This window comes from Lethenteron reissneri, chromosome 26, assembly GCF_015708825.2.
Source record: "Lethenteron reissneri isolate LAM-NWPU_2019-01 chromosome 26, ASM1570882v1, whole genome shotgun sequence".
Classification (NCBI taxonomy): Eukaryota; Metazoa; Chordata; class Hyperoartia; order Petromyzontiformes; family Petromyzontidae; genus Lethenteron; species Lethenteron reissneri.
In genome coordinates, this window is record NC_083804.1 from 15,707,096 (window position 1) to 15,724,272 (window position 17,177).

The 17,177-nt window shown below is 54.9% G+C and overlaps 1 protein-coding gene across 1 annotated transcript in view; it reads left to right on the top strand.

The window, feature by feature from the left end:
- Nucleotides 1–2,543: 2,543 nt before the first annotated feature.
- LOC133348018 (heparan sulfate glucosamine 3-O-sulfotransferase 6-like) overlaps nt 2,544–17,177 on the top strand; it is a 42,875-nt gene continuing 28,241 nt past the window's right edge. The window contains exon 1 of the mRNA XM_061560829.1: nt 2,544–4,142. Coding sequence (XP_061416813.1) covers nt 3,355–4,142 — 788 coding nt within the window. The 5' untranslated portion in view covers nt 2,544–3,354. The remainder of the gene's footprint in view (nt 4,143–17,177) is intronic.

A 17,177-nucleotide genomic window follows, 5' to 3' on the forward strand; every position in this document is an offset into this window, starting at 1 on the left:
CACTCTCTCACTCCGCACACTCTCCACTCTCTCACTCCGCAGACTCTCCACTCTCTCACTCCGCAGACTCTCCACTCTCTCACTCCGCAGACTCTCCACTCTCTCACTATCCGCACACTCTCCACTCTCTCACTCCGCAGACTCTCCACTCTCTCACTCCGCAGACTCTCCACTCTCTCACTCCGCAGACTCTCCACTCTCTGACTCCGCAGACCATCCACTCTCTCACTCCGCAGACTCTCCACTCTCTCACTCCGCAGACTCTCCACTCTCTCACTCCGCAGACTCTCCACTCTCTCACTCCGCACACTCTCCACTCTCTCACTCCGCAGACTCTCCACTCTCTCACTCCGCAGACTCTCCACTCTCTCACTCCGCACACTCTCCACTCTCTCACTCCGCAGCACTCTCCACTCTCTCACTCCGCAGACTCTCCACTCTCTCACTCCGCAGACTCTCCACTCTCTCACTCCGCAGACTCTCCACTCTCTCACTCCGCAGACTCTCCACTCTCTCACTCCGCACACTCTGTACTCTCTCACTCCGCACGCTCTCCACTCTCTCACTCCGCACACTCTCCACTCTCTCACTCCGCACACTCTCCACTCTCTCACTCCGCAGACTCTCCACTCTCTCACTCCGCACACTCTCCACTCTCTCACTCCGCAGACTCTCCACTCTCTCACTCCGCACACTCTCCACTCTCTCACTCCGCACACTCTCCACTCTCTCACTCCGCACACTCTCCACTCTCTCACTCCGCACACTCTCCACTCTCTCACTCCGCACACTCTCCACTCTCTCACTCCGCACGCTCTCCACTCTCTCACTCCGCACACCTCTCCACTCTCTCACTCCGCACGCTCTCCACTCTCTCACTCCGCAGACTCTCCACTCTCTCACTCCGCAGACTCTCCACTCTCTCACTCCGCACACTCTCCACTCTCTCACTCCGCAGACTCTCCACTCTCTCACTCCGCAGACTCTCCACTCTCTCACTCCGCAGACTCTCCACTCTCTCACTCCGCAGACTCTCCACTCTCTCACTCCGCAGACTCTCCACTCTCTCACTCCGCAGACTCTCCACTCTCTCACTCCACACGCTCTCCACTCTCTCACTCCGCACACTCTCCACTCTCTCACTCCGCAGACTCTCCACTCTCTCACTCCGCAGACTCTCCACTTCTCACTCCGCAGACTCTCCACTATCTCACTCCGCAGACTCTCCACTCTCTCACTCCGCACACTCTCTCACTCCGCACGCTCTCCACTCTCTCACTCCGCACGCTCTCCACTCTCTCACTCCGCACACTCTCCACTCTCTCACTCCGCACACTCTCTCACTCCGCACGCTCTCCACTCTCTCACTCCGCACACTCTCCACTCTCTCACTCCGCACACTCTCCACTCTCTCACTCCGCACACTCTCTCACTCCGCACGCTCTCCACTCTCTCACTCCGCACACTCTCCACTCTCTCACTCCGCATACTCTCCACTCTCTCACTCCGCACGCTCTCCACTCTCTCACTCCGCACACCTCTCCACTCTCTCACTCCGCACACTCTCCACTATCTCACTCCGCACACTCTCCACTCTCTCACTCCGCACGCTCTCCACTCTCTCACTCCGCACGCTCTCCACTCTCTCACTCCGCACACTCTCCACTCTCTCACTCCGCATACTCTCCACTCTCTCACTCCGCACGCTCTCCACTCTCTCACTCCGCACACTCTCCACTCTCTCACTCCGCACACTCTCTCACTCCGCACGCTCTCCACTCTCTCACTCCGCACGTCGCTCTCCGTTATCGCTCAACGCGCTCTCGGCTCGAGCAGCCGCCGTCTCCGATCTCGGCTCCCTGTTGCTGCCGCCGCTACTGCTGCTGCTGTTGGCGGTGCTGCTGCAGCTGCTGTTGTAGCTGCAGCTGCTGTTGTAGCTGCAGCTGCTGCTGTAGCTGCAGGTGCTGCCCCTGTTGCCGCTACTGCTGCGGATGCTGCTGCTGGTGGCGGTGCTGGTGATGGTGCTGCAGGTGCTGCTGTAGCTGCAGCTGCTGCTGCAGGTGTTGCCCCCGTTGCAGCTTCTCGCATGCATCGCATCTCTCGCATACACAACGAGCAGATCCTGATCCGGAATCTAGACGAGATCGAATCCTCCCGCCTCCCCTCCCCCCCTAACCCCCTCCTCCTCCACCCCCCTAACCCCCTCCTCCTCCACCCCTTTATCCCCCTCCTCCTCCACCCCACCCCTAACCCCCTCCTCCTCCTCCACCCCCAACCCCTCCACCCAACTTCCCCCGTACCAGGGCGTCGAGTGACAGGAGCGAGGGAGGGAGGGAGCGAGGGAGCGAGGGAGGGACCCCCCCCCCCTCGTAGGCACGGGGGTCTGGGACACGACACAGGGACCCCCCCCCACTCCCCACGCGGACCCCAAGACCCCCGCCGTCATCAGCGAGGAGCGGCGCGGGCGAGAGAGGGTGGGGAGGGTGGCGGGTGGCGATGCCGGCAAAGACGACGCTGCTGGCTGCTGGGGCCGGGGCGTTGATGGATGCGGTCGCTGTTCGGTGCTGCGCTCCTCCTCCTGCTGCTGCTGCTTCTGCTACCACATCTCCCTCCTCTAACATCTCCCGCCTCCTCCTACGCCTCGGTGTCCTCTACTTAAGAGCGGCACCCCCCCCCCCTCCACTCCCCCACTGGAGTTCCGTGCAGAGCGGAGCGCGGGTGGTGGTGGTGAGTCGGCGGGGCTGGTTCTCCTGCGAGAGGGGCGCGCGCGTGGCGTCGTCGTCGTCATTGTGAGCCAGGGTCTGTCCACTGCTGGATGAAGGCCTCTTTCTCGTGCTCCACCTCCTCCTCCTCCTCCCCACGCTCATCGCGTCTCTCGCCGCGCTGCGATGCCGCGTCCGTCACGTACGACTCACGACAAACGCCACGTTATAAAGAAATAAAATAATATCGTCGTCGTCGTCATCATCATCATCGTTGTTATCACGCGGTAGCAATCACCAATCGAGACCACCACCGCCACCACCACCACCGCACTTGCACAACTACGATAGCACGCTCCGCGTACCACGACTCACACTACTACTACCAGCACCACACGCACGCGCGCAGTACGACACCACCAACACCACCACCACCAACACCACCACCACCAACACCACCACCACAACCAACACCACCAACACCACGACCGTGCAGCAACATCGTATCGCGATCACACCCCGTGACTGCCCGCGCTCGGCCGCATGCGGCCGGTGCCTCTCGCCGGCAGGGGCAGCGCCATGCCCCGCTGCCCCTCGGCTGCCCGGGGCCACCCTCGCCACCAGCTGGTCCCCGGCGCCCCCACAGGGCAGCATGGAGGCTCCTAGCGCCGCTCTGCCGCACGTCAAGATTCGCCGGACGCTGCTCGCCTGCGCCTCCAGCATGCTGCTCCTGCTGCTGCCCGCCTACCTGTTCTACTGCCTCGCCTGCTGCTGCTGCTGCCCCCCGCCGCCGCCCCCCCTGCAGCCCGGAGGAGCGCTCCCGGAGGGGGGAGACACCGGGGAGGAGCGCTACGATCGCACTCAGCTGCGCCGACACGAACGCCGAGATCAGCAGCAGCAGCAGCAGACGACGGGGGATGCATCTCAGCTGCTGCTGTTGCAGCATCAGCAGAATCAGCAGCAGCAGCGGCATCGGCAGCTCATTGAAGACCCTAACACGAGGTGGGGCGTGCGGGAATCCGCAGGCTCGGCGGGCAATGACGATGATGATGGTGGCGGTGGTGATGGAGGAGGAGGTGGCGGTGGCGGTGTTGTTGCTGAAGAGGTGTTATTGGACGAAGAGATGGAGGACAGGAAGAATAGGAAGAGGAACATCGCCAGCAACAACATCAACAAAGAGGAGGTGGAAGCGATGGGCGCCGCTACGCGCCCTGCACCGGCTCCGGCACCCAGCCTCATCAACGGCAGCAGCAGCGGCAGCGGCAGCAGCTTCAGTAGCTTCGGGACGAAGAAGCTCCCTGACGCCATCATCATCGGCGTGAAGAAGGGGGGCACGCGCGCCCTGCTCGAGTTCATCCGCGTGCACCCCGACGTCCGCGCCGTGGGCGCCGAGCCGCACTTCTTCGATCGCAACTACGACCGGGGACTCGAGTGGTACCGGTGAGTGGCAGCAGCAGTAGTAGTAGCAGCAGCAGTAGCAGCAGCAACAGTAGCAGCAGCAGCAGCAACAGCAGCAGTAGCAGCAGCAGCAGTAGCAGCAGCAGTAGCAGTAGTAGCAGCAACAGCAGTACCAGCAGCAGTAGCAGCAGCAGTAGCAGCAGTAGCAGCAGCAGTAGCAGCAGCAGTAGTAGCAGCAACAGCAGTACCAGCAGCAGTAGCAGCAGCAGTAGCAGCAGTAGCAGCAGCAGTAGCAGCAGTAGCAGCAACAGCAGCAGTAGCAGCAGCAGCAGTAGCAGCAGCAACAGCAGTAGCAGCAGCAGCAGTAGCAGCAGTAGCAGCAACAGCAGCAGCAGTAGCAGTAATAGCAGTAGTAGCAGCAACAGCAGTAATAGCAGCAGCAGTAGCAGCGCGTGGGGCTGGCTGGCTGGGTGGTGGTGGTCGTAGTAGGAGAGGGGAGAGGGCAGCGGAGTTGGGCGGCATGGATCGTGTTGGGAGAGGGGGGGGGGCTATAGGTTGTGGAGTTGGGTTGGGGGGCACGGAAGTGGGGGGCATGGCTCGCTATGGGTGCGCGGTGCGGGGGGGGCGGCTGGAGGGCACGTGGACAGAGCGGGAGTCTCGATGATGGTCTCTACCCCTTACCGCCCCCCACCCACTGCTGCGAGGTTTGGCCCCACTTTTAATTTTGTACAGCCAAGTCGGAGATGTTATTGATATAAATTAACACGGGGGGGGGGGGGGGTGTGAAATCTGTAGAGGAATGCGCGACAGACGCGGGCAGAGATCGCATCGCTGCTCGTTGCGTTTCTGGTGGAACGTTTCGTGTAAAGTTCAACATCGAACGTGTCGTGCCGCCCCCCACCAACCCAGTCGTGAGTTGTATTTATGTAAAAAGATGTCCCCTCCCCCGCATCCACCCCCCCCCTTTAAACACGACCACGCTCCAGGGGTTGCCTCTAACGAGACGAGGCAGACCTATTCGGGGTCCTCTAAGAAACAGGGGTCTCGTGTCTCGTGCAAGGGTTCTGGGGTCTCGTGTCTCGTGCAAGGGTTCTGGGGTCTCGTGTCTCGTGCAAGGGTTCTGGGGTCTCGTGTCTCGTGCAAGGGTTCTGGGGTTGGGGTCTCGGGGAACACACGGAACTGGGCCCGGGTTGTGTGGATCTGCTCTCTCTGCCAGGGGCGATAAAGCGAGTACCACTTTGCGGAACATCGCCCCGGCGTAGGGACGGAGACAACGGGGAGATGGGAGGAGGATGAGGAGAGGGGGAGGAGAGCAGGGCACGAGGAGGCTGGGGACACGGGGACACTTGAGAGACAGGGAGAGAGGGAGACGGGGACACTGAGAGACAGGGAGAGAGGGAGATGGGGACACTGAGAGACAGGGAGAGAGGGACACGGGGACACTGAGAGACAGGGAGACAGGGAGAGGGGGAGACGGGGACACTGAGAAACAGGGAGACAGGGAGAGAGGGAGATGGGGACACTGATAGACAGGGAGAGAGGGACACGGGGACACTGAGAGATAGGGAGAGGGGGAGACGGGGACACTGAGAGACAGGAAGACAGGGAGAGAGGGACATGGGGACACTGAGAGACAGGGAGACAGGGAGATAGGGAGAGGGGGAGACGGGGACACTGAGAGACAGGGAGACAGGGAGAGAGGGACACGGGGACACTGAGAGACAAGGAGACAGGGAGAGAGGGAGACGGGGACACTGAGAGACAGGGAGACAGGGAGAGATGGACACGGGGACACTGAGAGACAGGGAGACAGAGGCACAGGGAGGGTGGGAGAGGGGGACACTAGGGGGGGGCAAGGAGAGGGGGAGACGGGGACACTGGGGGGGGGGGGTGAGATGGAGGACGGTAGATAAATTCGCCATCGCTGCTGTTGGCGTTCTCGCTCTCTCGTCCCAACCATTTCCTCTCCTTTCAAAATACGGTCCCCCGCCATGGCAATGAGGAAATTGCTCCACTGGTTCGCTCCCCGCCCCCCCCCACGGAGATGAGCGCCACGACGTGGACTGTGCGTGGTGTCCCCCCCTTCACCCCACCCCCCACCACTCCTCACACGGCCTATCCAGAGCCGGTGCTGGGGAATTCCACATTCCTATGGCGCGGGCACCAATGATGTCCGACGAACTAAAACGGGCCTCGTGTGGGAGGGAACTCGTGCGGCGTGAGATGAGCGACACAGAGAGAATGAGATTGGCTATTGACCTGCAGGAGGAATCCGATGAGCTATAAAGCTCTTTTTCAACACATGTCCAGTCGGGGCACGGTAAGAACGTTACAACAACAAACAATACGACAAAAAAAACAGCGATAGTCGTGCAAAAAGTACAAGAAAGGTAAAACAAAATCACACAAGCGCATACAAATACAACAAACCCATCCCCATCGTAGAGCCAGGCTCTCTGGGCGAGAGAGGCGAGCGACTCGGTTAATCGGCGACGGGGTTTCAATCGCATGCACGTGTCCAGTGCTTACCACGTGCCCCTATGTGGACGTACAACTGGAGGCTCACTCTACCCTATGATAGACCAACATCGTTTTTGAAGGTGTGCGGGGTAAGGGGCGACGTGGTTGGGGAGGGGGTTCGGACTAAAACTGTAAAAAAAAATGGAGGGGGGCGGGGCATGTGGTGGGGGGTGTGGGGGGGGGGGGCGACGGACTAAAATTGTTATAAGAAAATTCTTTGTAGATTCTGAGTAATGACAAATCGAAGGCCGCGTCTGCGTCGTTTCATTGTGCTCCGAGTTCAGTGGCTCTCCACGCCTTGTGGAACGCCGCGTCTCTCTCGAGCGCACGGCAGCCGCCCGATTCGCGGTTGCCTCTGAGCGTGCGAGGCGTGGGGGTGGAAAACCCCGATTTTTTTTTCCAGCGGCAGGCATCGGGTTTTTCTTTAATACAATTAAACCCGATTTCGGGGAATTAAAACCTGGTTTAATGAATACGAAACTCTGATCCAAGGCTTAGGCTGCTTCCTCGTCGGTGCTGCTATCGTACTCGGGGGGGGGGGGGCGTCGGGCACGGGGTAGTCGTAGAATGCGGCGGGCAGGTTGGTCTTGATGAACACGAGGAGCTTCTCCTCCACAATCGTGGGCGCCAGTGAGTTCCTTCGCTTGGAATGGATGAAGCCCATCGTTGAGAAGAAGTTGGCGAAGTGCGGTTCTGCAATTAGAACCAATTAAACCGCATTTCTCCCAATCTCAGATGATCGGGTTTAATATAAAAAGACAATTAAACCCGATTGTAAAACAACCCGACGGCACGAGGAGGTTCTGCAACGCGTGACGGGTTCACGACTCGCACGGCGAGTGGGCTTTTGGCTGTCACCTGGAAAGAGGAGGAGGAGAGATCTCAACGTTTCGGCCGACTGGCCTAGTTAAGGAAAATAATTGAGGCCTGTAGCGAGACTTTCTTCAATGTATTGCCCACTGGAGAGGAAGGATGGATGATCAGTGGATGGGTGGGATGGGCTTCATATTGGATGATGACGATGATGGAGAGAATGGATGATGACGATGGTGATGCTGGCGAGAGGATGATAATGATGAGAAGGCGAGGTTGAGTTGACGTTAGATGATGGTGATGATGATGATGATGGTCAGAGGATGGGTGTGGTTGATGATGATGGGGATGGATGACGATGACGATGATGAGAGGGCGAGGTAGGGTTGACGTCGTCAGTCCAGCAGGACCCGCCTGCGTGTCCCTGCGTGTCCCTGCGTGTGGGAGCGGTAGTGTCGCGGTGAGCGCGCTGCGCCTACGAACCCGGCCACGCGAGTTCGACTCCCGCTCATGGCCAACACGAGTGGCGATTATCTGGACCCGGCTGGAACGAGCGCCCGCTGACGGGCGGCCGGGCGCGATGTTGGCCATCCCATCCACGCAGTGTCTCGTTCCGGCCTTCATAGCCCGGGGTCTGTGAAGGCTGCAACGTGTGGACCTTTCTCTGCTCGTGTGCGTGCCGAGGTCGCGATGGGTCTCGCTTGGCCACTCGCTCGGCCACTCAACATTCTCGAGAGGAGTTCCCAAGGAGGCGAGAGGCGAGAGTTGCGAGATGACGCGCGGAGCGTGTCCGCGTTGCGCGAAACCGAGTTGGCGTAACTTCAACAACAACAACAATGAAATCGATTGTGTTTTTTTCTTTCTCAAAGTGTTTGTTTGTATCAACGAGACGATTCAGATACACAACACGGAGGATATGAAAGGGGGGTTGACACTAGCCCGACACAACGTACACACACATTACGGATCGCGGCGCAAATGGAAACCTATTTAAACCGCATGTTTCAATAAACTCTACTACATCTCTGGTGGCGTCCTAAGCTCTGATATCCCTGTAGGAGAAAAAGGGGAGGGAGGGGGTGGAAGGATGGGGGGGGGGGGCTAAATGTCCTAATGAATGCTCTTAAGAATCAATGTCCACAGGAGGAGATGTAGTGGAGGGTTCTGTGTTTGGTGGTACGCTGCCTTGCCTGCCCCATTAGTTTCGCGCTTCGATGCTCGAGGGCGACACTTGGTGACACTTTATGCCTCTTGTCTCGCAGCCACACACGAGGGGTTGCTAAAAACCGGTAATCGGTTCTAAAACCGGTTACCGCTTTACCGGTTACCGTTTCACCACCATACTCACGACGCTCCTTGGGGGCAGTGCGTCTTTGGGCTGTTCGACGCAGCTTTGAATCTTCTTCGGCTCGTGGAGAGAATACAGATTAATAAACTAAATACTTTAAAGTTACCAGGTAAGGTCCACTGAGCTGTTTCGCTCTGTTTCAGAAGCGACCTGGCCACCGCAAATGATAGCCGAATGAAATCGCGTGGAAATGCACAGCAGCCAATTACCCTGAACGCACGTTGATTCTAAATGCGGTGGGAAAAACCGGAGGACCCGGAGACAAAACCACGCGACCACGGGGACAGACAGAGAGAGAGAGAGAGAACACGCGAGCTCATACTATACAGCAGGCGTCGGGGTTTGAATTTCACCCACAACCTCCTGCATACCAGGCGAGGCAGTTAACATCTCCACACCACGATGCCTCCTGAATAAACCAGGAGGCGTATTACGTGCTTGAGCCAGCTGGATCAGGATCAGGATTGGGGGAAACTTGACCCAATTTTTAATAGGCACATGGACTAAAACGTCGGTCCAGTGCTTGTTGTTGTGGTAACGCAGACCCTCACGTGACGTTCGTCTCCCCTCTGCCCCCTCTAAGTATATATTTACTCTCTGTAGCTGTCTGTTTATGGATGTCTATAATTGCGTATTTCCCCAACGAAGCTCGCACATACAGCGCGCAATCATTACCCACGGCAGGGGCTTTACTGGTTGACACGTGAAATAATAATAATTATATATAAATAGCCGTAGTAGTAGTGGTGGTGGTAAAACATTATAATCATAGCAGCATCCCTAGCGCAGGATTTCGTCCTAGCGATTCTCCCATCACAGCTGTCGTCTCGTTAAGTTAATTGAGCCGTGATGGGGTGAAACCCCGCAGCTCTAATTGACACCTTCCCTCGTCACACTCGGAGTCGTTTGAGATGTTTTTTTTCAACTCTCTCCCTCTTTATCTCTCTCTCAGTCTGTGTGTTCTCTGCCTCTCGGGATCAAACATTTCTGATCTCTTTGGAAGCCAGGAGTCGGACACGAAACGTCAATCAACGGCTGTGATCTTTAACTTCTCTACTCCTCACCGCACGCTCCCCCCTGCCGCTCCCGTACCAAGTCTCGGTGTCGAGACGGTGATTCCGAGACCCCGATCTCCTGCTGGAGTCAACTTGCACCTTGCGAGACACTTGATCATTGAACATCAACAATCACGGATGTGCTCACGGCCCACCCCCTCCTTCTCGCTGCCGCTGGGGTGTCTGAATGACGTCACACGTCATCGTGATCTTCACCGTTATCAGCAGTAGCAGTTGCTTCATAATCATCGTGATCTTCATCGTTATCAGCAGTAGCCGCTACGTCATCTTTATGGTCATCATCATCATCGTGATCTTCACCCTTATCAGCAGTAGCGGTTGCGTCATAATCATCGTGATATTCATCGTTATCAGCAGTAGCAGCTACGTCATCTTTATGGTCGTCATCATTATCGTCTTACAATCGGAAAATGCTACGATAGCATCTCCACCAGCCTGTGTAATCATCGTCACCACCGTTATCATCAGTTATATTATCATCATCGTCAGCAGCATCAACATCGACAGCAGCAGTAGCATCAGCAGCTTGTGAAATAATGGTTGGTATCGTTATCAGCAACTACATGATCATCATCAGCAGTGCCAGCAACTGCTTCGTCATAAGCATTACAGTCGTTATCATCACCATCACACAACTACTGACAGCCAAATGAGACGATAGTAATGGTGACGTTAGGAACAGCTGACACCATCACAATCATCACCGTGACTTGACATCATCACAGTCATATCACCATCGGCGTCATCATCTCGTCGTCGTCATTCTCATTGCAATCGTCATCGCAGTCACCATCACCACCACCATCACCATCATCATTTCTCACCACCATCACCATCATCATTTCTCACCACCATCACCATCATCATTTCTCACCACGATCATCATCTCTCACCACCATCACCATCATCATTTCTCACCACCATCATCATCTCTCACCACCATCACCATCATCATCTCTCACCATCACCATCCTCACCACCATCACCATCATCATCTCTCACCACCATCATCATCTCTCACCACCATCACCATCATCATTTCTCACCACCATCACCATCTCTCACCACCATCACCATCATCATCTCTCACCATCATCACCATCATCACCATCATCATCTCTTACCACCATCACCATCATCATCTCTCACCATCATCATCATCATCATCATCTCTCACCATCATCATCTCTCACCACCATCACCATCATCATCTCTCACCATCATCACCATCATTATCAGCATCATCATCTCTCACCACCATCACCATCATCATCTCTCACCATCATCATCATCATCTCTCACCATCATCATCTCTCACCACCATCACCATCATCATCTCTCACCATCATCACCATCATCACCATCATCATCTCTCACCATCATCATCACCATCATCACCATCATCATCTCTCACCAGCATCACCATCATCATCTCTCACCACCATCACCATCATCATTTCTCACCACCATCATCATCTCTCAGCACCATCACCATCATCATCTCTCACCACCATCACCATCATCATCATCTCTCACCATCATCATCATCATCATCTCTCACCATCATCATCTCTCACCATCATCACCATCATCATCTCTCACCATCATCATCATCACCATCATCCCCATCATCATCTCTCACCAACATCACCATCATCACCCTCATCATATCTCACCATCATCACCATCATCATCTCTCACCATCATCACCATCATCACCATCATCATCTCTCACCACCATCACCATCATCATCTCTCACCATCATCATCATCTCTCACCATCATCATCTCTCACCACCATCATCACCATCATCACCATCATCATCTCTCACCATCATCATCACCATCATCACCATCATTATCTCTCACCATCATCATCTCTCACCATCATCACCATCATCATCTCTCACCATCATCATCATCATCTCTCACCATCATCATCTCTCACCACCGTCACCATCATCATCTCTCACCATCATCACCATCATCACCATCATCATCTCTCACCACCATCACCATCATCATCTCTCACCATCATCATCATCTCTCACCACCGTCACCATCATCATCTCTCACCATCATCACCATCATCATCTCTCACCATCATCACCATCATCATCATCACCATCATCATCTCTCACCATCATCACCATCATCATCTCTCACCATCATAATCACCATCATCATCACCATCATCACCATCATTACCATCACCATCATCATCTCTCACCATCATCACCATCATCATCTTTCACCATCATCACCATCATCATCTCTCACCATCATCACCATCATCATCTCTCACCATCATCACCATCATCATCTCTCACCATCATCATCACCACCATCATCATCATCTCTCACCATCATCACCATCATCATCATCTCTCACCATCATCACCATCATCACCATCATCATCTCTCACCATCATCACCATCATCATCTCTCACCATCATCACCATCATCATCTCTCACCATCATCACCATCATCATCTCTCACCATCATCACCATCATCATCTCTCACCATCATCATCATCATCATCTCCCACCATCATCACCATCATCATCTCTCACCATCATTACCATCATCATCTCTCTCCATCATCACCATCATCACCATCATCATCATCTCTCACCATCATCACCATCATCACCATCTCTCACCATCATCACAATCATCATCTCTCACCATCATCACCATTATCAGCTCTCACCATCATCATCATCACCATCATCATCATCTCTCACCATCATCACCATCATCATCTCTCACCATCATCACCATCATCATCTCTCACCATCATCACCATCATCACCTCATCATCATCTCTCACCATCATCACCATCATCATCTCTCACCATCATCACCATCATCATCTCTCACCATCATCACCATCATCATCTCTCACCATCATCAACATCACCATCATCATCATCTCTCACCATCATCACCATCATCATCTCTCACCATCATCACGATCATCACCATCATCACCATCATCACCATCATCATCTCTCACCATCATCACCATCATCATCTCTCACCATCGTTGTCGACCCACGCCCTCTGCCACTCCCACACCGCGCCCCCCCACACCCCCCCACCCCCGCGGCTCCCCGGGAACCTCGTCATTAATTCATTAACGAGGGCCCCCTTCCCCCCCGCTCCCCTCCCCCACATCCTCGCCGTCTCCCCACCCTCCTACCCCCCCCCCCCGCGCTAATGGGTTTGGTTGCACGTGACTTTAATCAGGTCGCCGCCACAGGAAGCCCCCCCCCCACATAGTCTCAGTGCCGGCCGGGTTTGTAGGTAGGGGGGGGGGGAGCCGGGGGGGCGGGGATTGGGTAACGTCGTCATCAACAAAGGGGGTGTCGTGATTGCTCCATTAAGCTTTGGCGATCACGTGTCTCAATTAACGGTGCGCGGCCTTGTTTGATATGCAAATTAAGATCATCACGCGGTGTGTGTGGAGGGGGAGGGGGGTGGAGTTTCCGCTACAAGCCTCTCAACCTATTGTATCAATCAAGCGACAATTCTAACCGCGTCTGCAACGCTCAATCAGTGGGTGCTCATGTCACTCGCAGTCGACACCTGAACGGCCACCGCCGGCAATTCCACGTTCCCAAATTGTAGTCCAGTCTAGTTCTTAGGTCACCTCCACTCCCAACCCCCCCCCCTCACCCCCAAGAACCATATTTATGTCGAACAAAGAATTTCTCGTGTTATATGACACCTCGCTCGGTAGGGTGGACACTAATGATGACGGTGACGATGGTTTGAGTTGAACCCCGGGAGCGAGGACTGCGTGTCGCTGTCCACGCCGTGGTGGTGCTGAATGCGGTGGGCGAGAGGCGGCCCCGGGGTAAGAGCGGCATTCGGTAACAAGCCAACGTGGGCCATTCAATGCGCCAGGAACGCCTTAATGGCACCAAAAAAAATGCTCCCGTGAGCAAACGAGCAGCAACTCCCAGCCACCACCCGGTAACACCCTGCAGCGCCCTGCTGTTCACAGCAACCAAGACTCACACACACCACCCCGGCCCACTCCTCCTCCCTCCCCCCGACCCCCGGGGGACGGGAAGCACAGCCGATTCGCAGCGAGCGAGGATAAGGCCTGGAACATCATCAGAGAGATTCATCTGGCCTTTGTTTTTGAGATTTGTAACGACTGTGTGGTTAGAAATGTGCTGAATTATATGGTGTGGGTTATTGAGATGTATGGGTGAGGTTATACGATTTTCTTTTTAAATCATACGGTGTGGCTTTTCTTTTGCTGTTCATATTCATGTGCTGCGTGAAATTTATAGGAGTGGTTATAAAGAGATATATTTTTTAAAGATAATAATCACATGATGTGGTTTAAAAAAATATATAAACATATGGGAGTGATTTTTTTTCTGGCGTTACATTTATAGCGTGGCTGTAAGATTGATGGGTTTTGAGATGGTTCTAATGACGGGGGTATGTTTTGTGATTTATAGGCTGTTTTTTTAATTATTTGGAGCGTGGCTGAGATGTTTTTAATTATAGACTGCCAGTTTGAGAGTCACCTGAAGGCTCGGTTATATATATATATATTTATACACTCACGTAATTATTGGCTCTGGCTTAGAGATTTATGTGGGTGTAGTTTTAAAATGTACTTGGTGTGGTTGTGAGGTTCCCATTGTGTGGCGAGGCGTTGCGTGGTCATTAGTCTGGAGGTTAGTATTGTGTGTGTGTGGGGGGGGGAAGGGATGTGTGATGTTAATGAATATCTGAAAACAAAGATCTCCTATAAGGGAACACCTCTGATTAGCACAGTTCACTGCGAAATAAGTTCAACATACATATAAACATGCTTTTAGCGAACACCTATAAAGGCCAGCACAGCGCTTTAGAGGTGTGGTGTAGGCAGATTCACGCCCGGCCGCCTTTGTCTCCCTAGTAGCGATGTTTACACAACGCATCAGGTACTCATTTGAGGCTGAGTAGACCTAAGGGACGCCCAGGCCCGGCTCAGATAAACGTCACACTGGTGTTGGCCGTGAGCGGTAATCGAACTCGGCTCGCTGTGTTCGTAGCGCAGCGCGCTAACCGCTGCACTACCGCTCCCCGCACGCAAACACCCACTCACACTGTTACACCCTCACCAACCTACACACATTTTACAGACAATCCCGACACCACATACATGCGCGCACAGAGAGATACACAAGTCCACATCCACACAATAACAAAAGCTATCCGGGCACCAAGTGGCAGTGACGTCGGAACGGTGCTTGTGCCAGGCTAGGTGCATATTCTTAGGTTTTTTCGGTAAAGTCACGTAGGTAAAACATAAAAATTAAAATTAACAAAAGTAAGATAAAATAAAAATCACGACGTTTCGGAGGCAACACAAGCTTCCGTCTTCAGGTGGAACCGTCAAAGCACGATTGCTGTATTTCTTACAGCAAGCGTGCTTTGCTTACAGAAAGCGTGCTTTGCTTACAGCAAGCGTGCTTTGACGGTTCCACCTGAAGACGGAAGCTTGTGTTGCCTCCGAAACGTCGTGATTTTTTATTTTATTTTACTTTCATTAAGACGTGACTTTACCGAAAAAAACCTAAGAATGTGAATCCTTGCAGTCACGAAAGCTTCAAATCTAGAATGAGGCTAGGTGCACTTTGAGGCCGTCACGCGAAGTGCCGCAGGCTACTCGGCCCCCAGTTATCGGTCAAAGGGAGATGCTTCTTGGGCGCGCGCGGTGGCTGGGCATGCGGGCCACATCGACCGGAGGGGGAGGAGCACCCTCCTGGGACCGTGTCTCGTGCCCTTTCGAAGATCCGTGAGCCCATCGCATCGCACGATCGATTCGGGTTAAGCCCAGGATAGAACTCAGGCAGGCACGGGCCTGACTCCGATGTAGCCGGTGCCACAACATACCCTCGCCGTGGTTTGTAACACGGCGGTTCGCGAAGCAACTCCGCCGCTAGCACGGTTGGAAAGACGTTGAGCATGCGTGCAGACGAAGCCCCTTCTATTGCTGCAAGAAACTGATTGACGCTCTTCGAAAGACAAATATTTGTTTTCCGCACAGCCTTTAACATGCAGTTTGGGGCAAGTGCTGTTTGCAAGCACCTACTATGCCCGGCACTGCACATGACAGGGAGGGGTGGGGGGTGGCCAACATGATGCCCGGCCGCCTTTGTCTCCCCAGTGTACTCGTTTAGGCTGAGTCGACATTAGAGGAGGCCCAAGACAGGTTCAGATGATCGTCACCGATCTTGGCTGTGAGCTGGAATCGAGCTCGGGTCGCCGGGTTTGTAGCGCAGAACGATAACTCCAGCGCCACCGCTTCCCACACACAAAGACAAAGATCCCCCGTGTAGCCACGACAGACTATCGGGGCAGGTGCTGTTAGCGAGCACCTACGAAGGCCAGCACGGCACACGAGGGGGTGGGTAGCCAGCACCACGCCCAGCCGCCTTTGTCTACCCAGTGGCGATATTTTTACACACGGCACCAGATGCTCATTTGAGGCTGAGTCGACCTAGGGGAGGCCCAAGGACCGGTTCAGATAATCGTCGCTGATGTTGGCCGTGAGCTACACCTCCGCCCCACACACGCACGCACAGAGACGCGTGCACGCTCTGCGTTGTGCTCTGAGCAATACAGCCGTGTTAGTGGGGTGGGGTTGGGGGGGAGAGGGGGAAAGGTTGGCGTTAGGCGGCTGATTACCCCCGTGGCTCGCTCGCATCCATCACAGCGGCAGACGGGGGCTCTGGGTCGGTGTGTGGGAGGGGGGGGGGGGGCTGGTGACCCCTCCTCCTTAAATTTAACTACCAGAGGAGCACGATGGTTGTAAAAAATAAAAGCCCCCCCCCCCCCCCCCGTGGGGACAGGCAGCACACGACATCCCCTAGCCACAAAACCACGTTTTGGGTAACAGCCGTAGTGGGGTGGGGGTGGGGAGGGGTGGGGATTGAGAGCCCCCTCCCCCCCCCCCTTAACTCGGCAGTGCCTCCAGACACAGCCGGGAAGAGGAGGAGGAGGGAAAGACGCTGCCCTTCTTGTGCCGGAGGGTTGACCGGTACCGCCTGGATCGCTTCTGTTGAATAAAGGAAGCCCCCTCCCCCACCCCCCACTCCCACCCCCGCCGCCCCGGTGGACTGATTCTGGCTCACCGTCTCACCACACAGGAGGGTGGTGGGCCAGCCCTTCTGCGTAGGTCAGCAAAACGTGAAGCAACAGGGAGTGACTCTCCTGAACTGAAGAATGAAGGGTGCGGTGAGGCGTGGGAAGCCGTGAGTGGCAGGATATTGTGGGTTCCCCCCACCCCCCCCGCCCCCCCCC